At 39.3% G+C, this 12090-nt stretch overlaps 1 protein-coding gene across 1 annotated transcript; it reads left to right on the top strand.

Annotated features, from left to right (window-relative positions):
• Positions 1–2424: 2424 nt before the first annotated feature.
• LOC131921001 (mas-related G-protein coupled receptor member B4-like) lies at positions 2425–4718 on the top strand. Its single transcript, XM_059275627.1, has 2 exons — positions 2425–2496; positions 3699–4718. The coding sequence occupies exons 1-2, from the start codon at positions 2425–2427 to the stop codon at positions 4716–4718; spliced, it is 1092 nt and encodes a 363-aa protein (XP_059131610.1).
• The last annotated feature ends 7372 nt before the right edge of the window (positions 4719–12090 follow it).

The raw sequence follows: 12090 nt of genomic DNA, 5'->3' as shown, positions 1-12090 counted from the left end.
ATCCTAGCATTCCAGAGGCAGAGATCCCTCTGGATATCTGTAAGTTCAAAGCCACACTGGAAACAGTTAGGCGTGATAACAAGAGCCTTTAATCCCAGGAAGTGAGCCTTTAATCCCAGGAAGTGATGGAAAAAAGCAGAAAGGTAAATAAGACATGAAAACCAGGAACTAGAGCTGGTTAAGCTTTTAGGCTTTTGAGCAGCATTTCAGCTGAGATCCATTCTGGATGAGGAAACAGAGGCTTCCAGTCTGAGGAAACAGGATCAGCTGAGGAACTGGCAAGGAGAGATAGCTGTGGCTAGTTCTGCTTCTCTGACCTTCCAGCATTAACCCCAATATCTGGCCTCAGGTTTGTTTTTATTAATAAGACCTGTTAAGATACTTGCTACAGTTGACCACTTGTAATGCTATTCTATTGTGAACTAGTATTGTACAAAACATTTCAGTTCCCTTTATGCTCATTAAGACTCCTTTATAACCTAAAATATGATATATTATAGAAAAAATCTGTAGGTTGCTGACAAGGATATGTATTCTATAGTTCTTGGGTGAATGGCTATGAACTATGTTTTAGTTAAGGTTTTATGACTGTGAAAAGACCCCATGATCATGTAATTCTTCTAAAGGAAAACATTTAATTGGGGCTGGCTTACAGGTTCAAAGGTTTAGTCCTTTATCCTCATGATAGGAAGCACGGTGACAGGCAGACAGACATCGTGCAAGAGAAGGAACCGGGAGTTCTATATCTGGATCTGCAGGAAGCAGAAAGAAACTGAGACACATTGTCTCCAACAACACTATACCTACTTCAGCAAGGCCACATCTCCTAAGTGCCACTCCCTGTGAACCTGTGGGGTCATTTTCATTCAAACCACCACATTCCACTTATTGGGCCCTATAGACTTATATCTTTATTATATTGCAAAAAAATGCATTTATTCAAACTTCAAAAATCCCTGTAGTCTGTAACAATCTCAAATATGTTTAAAGTCCAAAATCTCTTCCAATACTCATGTCAGTCTCTTAACTGAAACTTCTATAAAATCAAAATGAAAAAGGAGATCACATACTGCCAACATATAATGGCACATTATATACATTACCATTCCAAAATGGAGGAAAGGGATCATGGTGAGGCAAAACTGGACCAAAGCAAATCGCAAAACAAGCTGGGCAAACTCTAAACACTTCTTCTCCATGTCCAATGTCAAAACACTCTTTAGGTCTCCAGCTCTGTTCATCTTTGTGACTGCAACACACTTCTTTCTCTTGGGCTGATTCAACTCCCTGTTAGCAGCTTTCCTCAACAGGTATCCCACAGCTATGGCATTTCCAAAATCTTGAGATCTCCATGGCAATCCAGGATTTACATTCACAACTTCACATAATTGCCTCACTAGGCCTTCGTATAGAGACACTCCTGAGACATGCCTGGCCTTAGATGCTTTCTGTTGTTGCAGAGGGAGATTCCATAACCTTCTATCCTTGACTCTAAAGCTGGAACCACATGGCCAAAGCTGCCAAGTTCCACTGCTTGCTGGGGTGGTAACTTGGCACTCTGATTCAATTATACCTTACCACCTTTCTGTTTTTGATACTATCCTTTACTGCCTAAGCTTGGGTGTCCTGAATCTCAATATGTAGACCAGGCTGGCCTTGAACTCAGAGAACCCCCTGCCTCTGTCTCCTGAGTGCTGAGATTAAAGGAACATACCATCGTGCCTGGATCTAAGCTGTTCTTTCAGTCCTTTTCACAAATTGGAAGCTTAGCTGACCAGGGTCTTTTCCTGAGGTTAGCAAACCCTTGATTCCTTTTAATAGCAGGCTTTTCCTTAATCTGCTTATATCCTTGAACACAGGACTTACCTCCATTCCACTTCTTGGTGCCGCTTTTCTCCTCAAATTTACATTTTATAACTTTTTTTTATCAGCTTCCTCCTTTTCATTTTATCTGCATAAGAGTGAACTCTAACAACCACAGGACAGAGTTGATACTAGTCTGTTTTGAGATTTCCTTGGCCAATGAAATTAATGCAAAACTCTTCAGTTTAGGCTCAGACACATTTTTTGGACAAGGGCAGAAAGCACCCATATTCTTCACCAAAATATCCCAAGAATAGTGTCTGGGCAACATACTAACATTGTTCTCCTCTGAACCCTCTTGAGCCAGGCCTCCATAGTTCAAGTCACCCTCAGCACCACTGTCTTCCACTGACTGGAAAAACACTGACTAGCAAAACCAGTCACAATGGGAGATGAAGATGAGTGGATCCTATTTTGGCTTCCTGTTTCCATTTCATGAAGCTTGAAATGCCCATTTGTGAACAATTGTACCAAACATTACCATCATCACTAAGCTCAATTTTTTTAACTCGACTGCTTACCTCCTACCAGTCTGACTGTTTTAAGCTGTTGGTGCCCGGGATGGTTGCCTGGATTAAAACCTTGTGCGCCTATGGGGAGATCAAGACTCCAAGAATGAATGGTATGATCTTGGTGAACACAACTGAGTTTGTGGGTGATTTTCTTCCAAACTCTTATGTGACATTAGTTTGTAAGGTCTTCTGGATGCTTTCCCTGAGGCTGGAGCTCTGCTTGATATTATTAGATGATTTCTCCTTTATGAAGGCCTCTGTCTAGAAGTTATCCAGAAGGATCCTGTGATGCAAAACTTTCTATATGGGTACTGTTCAGGCTAAGCTACTGATAGCACCATTGGCCAGTGTGGGAAAGAAAAGCTTTCTTTTCTTCAAATGTCTCTGTGGCTTCAGGGGTGAGAAAAAGAAGCCCATTAAGAATGTCTGTATGGGGAAGTGGAGTGTAAAGAAAGCTTTAAATGATGCTACCTCCCAGCTATGCTGCTCTCGTTTCCAGACTGTTTGCATTCATGTATAGATCTCAAAGCTCTTCTCAGGTTTTGGAACACTATTTCCAATTGGAGGTGCTCTCTAGCTTCCTCTGCAGCACAGCTCATGCTTTTCATGTCAGAGACCTGTTCCTTTGCATGTAGGTACAACTCACAACCAAACAACATTTGCTCCAATTTTTCAACTACCCTTGAACTTAAGGTTCATTTGCTCATTTGTTATAGTTCTTCACTCTCCCCTGTAACCCCACAGAGAATAGGACACTGGTGACATAATAACAAACATAAACATGCTTGATGTCCTCCAAGGCTTCCTTGCCTTCTAGTTTTCAAATTTTAAAATGAAGACTCAGGCTTCTGGCACAGGAAATGTGACTGTTTGCACAGAGTTCTTCATAAGAAGCCCCATTCCCCTCCTGACTCTCATTCATGATTCCATTTCCCCCATTTGGTAAACCACTTACACTGACTGAGGGCAGCTATGGCTTGTGCCAGGATCTCCCATATTCCTACACCTGAGAAGGAACCTCAGCCCTGGAACAGAATGAAAGTTAGTTTCAGAACTCTGTCTCTTCCTGACACAGCATTAGATGATTAGCAACTATACTAGGACCATCGACTACCCCAGCATCACTAGAAGCAGTGGTCTGCAGATAGACTGTTAGTACAAACTGAATTTAAAAGAAGTTTCTAGCACTGAGGGGGGTTGATAAATTACATAATCTCTGCAAGCCTGTTTCCCCCTCCTTATGAACCTGTGCAAGACATTCTCACATAGCCAGGTGGTCTTAACAGAAAATTTCATGTGTTCATATCTCAATTTACTTTGCAGGAACACCAGTGGAATATTCTCAAGCGTGGGTCCATCCATCCCAGCCTAGAACACTTTGACAGCACAACAATGGATGGAAGTTACTACACTGAAAGCTTACACTGTGTCACCATGTACAAAATCATCAATATTCTTGCTGTCATAATTTGCATGGTTGGGCTGGCAGGAAATGCCATAGTGCTGTGGCTTCTAGGCTTCCACGTGCACAGGAATGCCTTCTCAGTCTATGTCCTCAACCTAGCTGGGGCTGACTTTCTCTTCCTCTGCTTTCAAACTGTGTTATTCCTGAACCAAATCCTTATCCTGTTCAAAGGCAACAATGTCATTGTTCCATTATATCTTGCCATTATGTCACTCGCTCCTTACCTTTCAGGTTTATGTATGATTGCAGCCATCAGTGTTGAGCGATGCCTGTCTGTTTTGTGGCCCATCTGGTATCACTGCCAGAGACCAAGACACACGTCATCTGTCGTGTGTGCCCTGCTTTGGATCTTCTCTCTACTGTTAACCCTCCTGTTAGGGTTGGGTTGCATTTTACTGTTTAGGGGTCATGAATATTCTTTCTGTGAGAATGCTGCTTTTGCCAGTGTTGTATTTGTAACAGCACTATCCGTGGTTCCTTGTGGATTTAACCTGGCTCTGTTGGTCAGTATCTTCTGTGGCTCACAGAGGATTCCTGTGACCAGGTTGTATGTGACCATTGCACTCACAGTGCTAGTCTTCTTACTCTTTGGTCTGCCCTTTAGTGTCTCTTGTATGTTTTTCATTTCAACGGAGAAGATGCCTACCATTTTCTCTTGCAATGTTATTTATATTACAATTTTCCTGTCCTGTGTTAACAGCTGTGCCAACCCCATCATTTACTTCTTTGTTGGCTCCATTAGGCATTGCAAGTTCCAGAGGCAGTCTCTGAAGATGCTTCTGCAGAGAGCCATGCAGGACACTCCTGAGGAAGAAGATGGAGAGAGGGGTTCTTCAAGAAATCCTGGAGAGCAAGAAACAGTCTTGTGTAGTAGCTGAGTGAGCCCGTGATCAGACACAGTTGTTTTTTAGAATCAACTTGGCCTGTATCTGTGTGGGCCATTTTCACAACCTTGTTCAACTGGTTGAGAAAAAGTCATTTTGTTGAAATTGGGTGAAATGGGGCTTGTTAAATAGAAACTGACTGCAGCTCCCTAAAGCTGCCTTATGTGGGCCTCACTACATCTCCTTATGACATAAAGTTTTTAATCAAATCATTTGAGGACAGGACAGCTCCCACTATAAACAAATCCTTCCCTACAAAGAAGGCCCAAGGCAGTGCAGGGAAGGTCAGGATTTTTGGTCACTGAACATGATAAAGATTAAATGAATACTGTATTTTATAGAAACATCCCTATTTTTTACAAATTGTTTTCTAAATCTTAAGAGAAATTAATTGAAATTCTTACAGTTCCTGTTTCCTTCAATATCCTCACATTTTAGTATATATGTATAATTAAAAATCTTCTTTACATAAATTGCTTAGTAAACAAATATGCATGTCTTTAAGACTGCCTGTTCTAAATCTCTATTCACCCATATGAGTCTTGAACTTTAAATATCTGCCATCTTCAGAATTGAAAGAATAAGGTCAGGTTTTATACATCTACAACTAAAAACACTTGAAGGTACAGAAAGACTGTCTCCAGTTTCCCCCTTTCCCAATGCCTTGGTTAGCACTCCACAGTCATGCCTTCCCTCTTCTTCCCTTGTCTTTGCCCTGACTCTCTCCCTGTGACTGTCTAACCCCTCATGAAAACATTTCCAATGAGTTTCATTGAACTTATTTTCTCTTGAATTGAACCTCTTTCAGATTTACATTATTATCAGGAGTACATAGCATCTGTAACTTGAATTATGACTGTTTACATTTTCTTTTTAAAATGATCAATGAGTATTGAAGCTTGTAGGACTGTTTAATTGTTTCCTTCCCTTGGCAGTTTGTATAGTATTTTCTGGAACCATGGAAGCCATCTGGAGGAAAGAGGTCAGCTCAAGCTCAAATCATCTGAGTCTTTTGTCCTAAATGTGAAGTGTCTTTTGCAATAGTGGCCTATCCTCAGGCACTAAGAAATGACCAATGGTTACATCTACAATCTATATTGTTTTGGGGTCAAAGGGAGTACCCTGACCAATCATTCAAAAGGAGGTGTCTCCTGCCTGGAACTGGTTCTGTGGTGATTATTGTCAGCCCAAGTGGCTTAAATTCCTTTAATATGTGTGTATGAATACATATGTTTATATATAAATATATATGTAGTATGTTTGTATATATGCATATGTATTTACATGTATATGTGTACATGAATATACATACACATATGCATATATATTCATGTATGTGTACTATTTCAAGGAAAAATAAATAATACAATTCCTTAAAGCATTAACACACAACATTCCTATTCTTTGTTCCTTATCCCTCCTCTTCCTTCTTTATTGACCTTCCACCCTCTACACCAGTCAGATCCCCTCCTCATTATTCCAATTCTCACTTCATATCATATCTATCCTACTATTCCCTCCCAAGCTTCCCAACATGTGGACTCTTTATAAGTTTCTGGTTTGTGGTTATTCCGTGTTGTATATGCACATCTGAGAATTTGGAGCCAGGAACTACAGATAGGAAAGACTGTGTGGTATTTGTCTTTATGGACAGGACTCAATTTGCTAATGAAATGAGACAAACAATTGATAAGTGAGTCTTCATAAATCTAAAAAACTTCTGCACAACTAAAGAAGCAATCAGTCAGGTAAAGAAGAAATCAACAGGATGGGAGCGAATCTTTCCCAGTTATAGACTTGATGGAGGATTAATACTCAGAATATACAAAGAATTTCAAAAATGTAGAGTGCAAAAACCAAATTACCATTTGAAAAATGGACTGAGACCTAAACAGAGAGTTCTCAAGAGAATAAATAAAAATTGCTGACGAAATCTTGAAATGTCTTTATCAACCTAAGCAGTGAGAAGAATGCAAACTAAAACAACTTTGATACTTCACATCACCCCAGGCAGCACGTTTAAAATCAACAGCAACCACAACAAAAAAAGGACAACAAATGCTGTCCAGGTTGTGGAAAAAGCAGACCACTTCCTCATTCATTCTTGTAGACATGTGAACTGGTGTAGCCACTCTGGAAAACAGGATGGAGAATCTTCAAAGACTAAAAATATATCTACCATATGACCCAGCTATACTACTTGCATATGACCAAAGAACTGAACATCCTAGTCCACAGATACTTGTTCATCAGTGTTCATTGACACCTTTTTCACAGAAGCCAGGAAATGGAAACAACCCAAATGACTTCAACTGGATGAATGGATAACGAAAATGTGCTACATATACACAATGGAATACTGTGCAGCCTTTTATGTAGATAAAAGGCTAAACCTGGAAAATGTTACCTTGAGTAATGAAATAATATTTCATTCTTAAATGCTACTACATTTGATAACTTAAAGTGTAATTAAGAAAAATTAATATGCACAGAATAAAGAAATGCATAGTTCAATAAATTTGCTTGGATAAATATAACTACTTGACTCAAAATCCAAGCAAGACACAAAATACTTCCTTGCTTCTGTGAGTTCTCTCTGTTCCTCCAGTCATAACTCTACCTTAGAGGTCAGTATTGTTCATTTTTGCAATTAAATGTAAAATTGAGAGAGCAAACTAAAAGACTATATTGTCATGTTGTGTGATGTGTGATAAAATTGTTGTTAAAATTGAATGCACTAACATACAGAAATATTTACACACACATTTAAGTATATGTATATGTATGTATGTATGTATGTATATATATATGTATATGTATGTATTTAAAATTAAAGTTTCCTTTTTCTTCATATAGCAAAAGTGGCTTTAGGAAAAACTCATGAATGTAATGCGCTATTACCACATAGAGATCTTATGTTGTAAATTATTTTTATTTCATCTTGTATATTTGTTACTTCACATTTTTTACATGTTGATCCATTTTCTATTACCATAAAGGTTTAGTAACCACCATAATATCATACAGTCTGCCTTACATATTGACACTTTAAAATACATTCCATATGTAAATGAGGTTATACAATAGCTTTCTCCCTATGTTGATCTTTCTTCCAGTTGAGTTAAATCATAATTCTATTTAAATTAAAACTCCATTGTAGCAGGAATCTTAACAGGTCTTATTAATAAAATCAAACCTGAAGCCAGTTATTGAGGTGAATGCTGGAAGATCAGAGAACCAGAAAAAGCCACAGCTACCTCCCTTACCGGATCCTCAGCTGGTCTTGTTTCCTCAGACTGGAGGCCTCTGAGTCTTCAATCCAGAATGGGTCTCAGCTGAACTGCTACTAGAAGCTTGAAAGCTTAACCAGTCAAATGCTTAAATGGTCCAAATGCTTCTGGTCCTCACGTCTTACATATCTTTCTCCTTTCTGCCTCACTCCCTGGGATTAAAGGCTCGCTTTCTGGGATTAAAGGCGTGAGTCACCATGCTTGGCTGTATCCTTGAACACATGGATTTCTGCCATTGGAATGCTAGGATTAAAGGTGTGTGCTACCACTGCCTAAGTATCTAGTGGCTTTTCTGTTCTCTGACCCCAGATAAGTTTATTAGGGTACACAATATTTTGGGGAACACAATACTACCACACTCCACTAATATCTATTTGAGGAAGTAGTGGGTTGCCACATAGCTTTTCATAAGGTCTACAGTGTTATACTTAACCTTCCTCAAATTCTATCTCTATCCTGCCCTCCTATTGAACTTGGGCTTCTGAAATAGTGTTGGAAATGTAAATATTTTGTGACTCTTGAAGATGAACTACATGAGTTTTACCTTGTAAAATTTTAATGACACTTTGGGATAGAGGGCAGAATGTTAAGGTCTGAATATCAAAAATCTTCATAGGCTTATGCTTTAAATGTTTATTGTCCTGCTAATTGTTCTATTTTGAGAGATTATACAAAAATTAGTTCCTAACTATTGGGCTTAACTCCACCCATACTGTAGCCAAGGATAAGAACTCCTCACTTTTGACAGTTGAGGAATGACATGTTGTATGACTGTCACAGTTTCATAATCCATTTATCTGTTGTTACATGCCTAGGTCTCCCATGTACTGAATTCTGTAACTAATGCCCCAATAAACATATGACACTTTGTTTTTATTAGTGGTAGAGAGGACTTTGTCAATTATTTTATTTTAATCTGATACATCTATATTTCATAGCATCTAGAAACAATATGAATTTAGGGTGTTTTGTTATTTTCTGAAATTCAGTGCTAAAGTCACCCTGTGTAAATTAGCATGTGATATGAAGAGAAGACAGATTGTTGTGGCTCATGGTTTGAGTGCCTGATACATGATTTAATAGATCTACACATCTATATAGAATGTAATGGAGTGAGGATGGAAGATGGGGAAAGCTCACAAGATGAAAGACAGAAAACAAAACGTGACAGGAAAAGGCTATATATATATATATATATATCACAATTTTTCAGAGTCTATCACTTCGAGAATTCATAGCAGGAACTCAAGCAAGAAATAAAATACTATGGGGGGACACTGCTTGCTGGCTTCCCCACTTGGCCTCTCAGAGGCAATTGTTTAGATAACTTTCTTATAGAGCTCCAGACCACTAGCTGAGGGATGGCAATGCCCTAAGTAGGTTGAGTCACCCTACATCAATTAAGAATTAAGACAATACCTCAGAGATATCTCCATAAGATAAACTGATGAAGTCTTCACTTGGGACTTCTCAGTCCCAATTTGATAACTAGGACATTCCACCATTTGTCAACTTGCCACATAAACATTTCACTTAAAGCCATAATTTTTCCATTCCTTGTCCCTGAGCTCTCTTTTTAACATCATCACATAAAATGCAGTCAAAATTTCAAAGATCCATGCTCTTGATATTTTTAAGCAATTAAATATGCAATGACTCTTTAAAAGTCAAAAGTCTCTTAACTCTGCCTTGCAAAATAACCTAAAAACAATATATGTCTTGTTCCAATATGAAGGAAGTGAAGAATGGCAACATAAATGAAAAATCTAGCAGTGTAAATGCAAATCATGTAGTTCATGTTCAGCACCTGGGACTCACTCATTATGTAGTGGTATAGCTCCAAAAAGCTTGTGCAGGACCATCTGACAGCTCTGCTATATACTGTAGCTGGAGCTTTCTCTCCGGGTCCCGCCAAGCCCCAGCAGTCTGACAGCCCACTTATAAAATAAACATACAGACGCTTATATTATTTAAACTGTTTGGCCTAATGGCTCAGGCTTCTAGCTATCTAGTTCTTACCTTAAATTAATCCATTTCTATAAATCTATACCTTGCCACGTGGCTCATGGCTTACTGGCATCTTCACATGCTGCTTGTCATGGAGGGAGCTGGCAGTGTCTCCCTCCTCCTTCCTGTTCTCTCAATTCTCTTCTCTATTAGTCCTGCCTATACTTCCTGCCTGACCACTGGCCAATCAGTGTTTTATTTATTGCCCAATCAGAGCAACACATTTGACATATAGACCATCCCACAGCACTTCCCCCCCTTTTTTTTTTTTTTAAAAAAAAAAGGTTTTAACTTTTACACATCTCCAAATCCAGCTTGATATATTTGGGAATTTGGGCGTAGCTTCTCTTACTACTTCCTGCTGGAGGGGAGTATCTTATGGGGACATAAAGAAAATTTTAGGAGTATGGAGTAGTCCGTGAGGGTGTATCATCTGAGCTAGTTGCCTTGAAACAGTTCTGGATGTTGGATCATCTGGGCCTTGGTGTCATTGGAGAACTTTCAGGGGGTCTTGGCTAGCCAAACCTGGTGTATCTTAATCTTGAACAAATCCATAGCCTCTGGCTTTCTGTGGAAACAAAAGCAAAGCCTCCTTTCCAAAGCAACATATCCTTATATCCAAATTTTGAAGTCAATGTACCTTTAAAGTATACATTTTGGCATAACTCAACAGCTTTTACAATCAAATGTTTTTCTTCAGTTACAAATATCAAAGAAAACATAATCCAGATTCTCTGTGTGATAGCCATCTTTATGTGGCTTATTATCTTTACTGTTTCTTTAAAGACTTTATTTTTAAAAACTATCTATTTGTTTATATAACTGTATATATTCATTTTTCTCTCTCTTTCAAGTCTACGTACATTTTTACATACATTGTAAACTATTCCATCTGAATCAGTCTTATGGTGAACCTATTGCTTTAAACTGCAGCATTCTAAGACTGAAGCTCTGCTGTGGCTGCTGGCTCCGCCCACCTCAGCTTCCCAACATGGCAGTGGTATGTTTCCCGCCAGGTCTGGGAGCCATCAACTCTCAGAAATAATGGGTCTATGCTTCTATCAAAGCAGCATGTAGCCCAGAAACCTCTTTTGGTTTTGTACTAGCAAAGGCTAAATCCACCACGCAGCTTAAAGTGCCACTTGCAGAGGCCTCATTCCCACCATAGTGCAGGTCAAGCGCACACACCAGGAACCGGCCATAGTAGATAGTAGCTCAAACACGCAGGCTGCCGCTAACTTGAAAGAGACAACTAGGAACTGTTTTTAGCTCCGTTTTAGAATCTTTTTACTCAGGTTTTAGGTGGAAACTCTTACCAACACATTGGCCACCATTTGTAGCTAGAGTTTTCTCTCCAGGTTCCGCCAAGCCCCGGCAGTCTGACAGCCCACTTATAAAATAAACACACAGACGCTTATATTATTTAAATTGTTTGGCCTAATGGCTCAGGCTTCTAGCTATCTAGTTCTTACACCTTAAATTAATCCATTTCTATAAATCTATACCTTGCCACGTGGCTCATGGCTTACCGGCATCTTCACATGCTGCTTGTCATGGAGGCAGCTGACAGTGTCTCCCTCCTCCTTCCTGTTCTCTCAATTCTCCTCTTTGTTAGTCCTGCCTATACTTCCTGCCTGGCCACTGGCCAATCAGTGTTTTATCTATTGACCAATCAAAGCAAGACATTTGACATACAGACCATCCCACAGCAATATACAGCAAACACATTTTGTCTCACAGGCTCTACCATTTACAACAAACACAATGTGTCGCATACAATCAGGCTGTCTCCACTTAACACCTGCCTTTGTCCTAGAAAACCACCCCATGGCACTGTTATTTCTGATGTTCAAGAGAACATAATGGAAGAAGGGTGTCTTAGGTAGGGTTTTTATTGTTGTAAAGATATGCCATGACTACAGCAACTCTTATAAAGGAAAACATTCAATTGCAGCTGTATTACAGTTTAGAGGTTTAGTCTGTTATCATCATGTAATGTGAAATGCAGGGAGACAAGGTGATGAGGAAGGAGCTGAGAGCTCTACCTCTTGACCTGCAGGCAACAGGAA

Source organism: Peromyscus eremicus, chromosome 1, assembly GCF_949786415.1.
Source record: "Peromyscus eremicus chromosome 1, PerEre_H2_v1, whole genome shotgun sequence".
NCBI lineage: Eukaryota > Metazoa > Chordata > Mammalia > Rodentia > Cricetidae > Peromyscus > Peromyscus eremicus.
This window is presented reverse-complemented; position numbering and strand designations above follow the sequence as displayed.

Bases quoted from the DNA above. Each gene is read 5' to 3' on its own strand.
- LOC131921001 (XM_059275627.1), top strand. From the start codon at position 2,425: ATGGTTGCCTGGATTAAAACCTTGTGCGCCTATGGGGAGATCAAGACT. The intron at 2,497-3,698 runs GTGAACACAACT...TTTACTTTGCAG, and splicing joins GAATGAATGGTATGATCTTG to GAACACCAGTGGAATATTCT.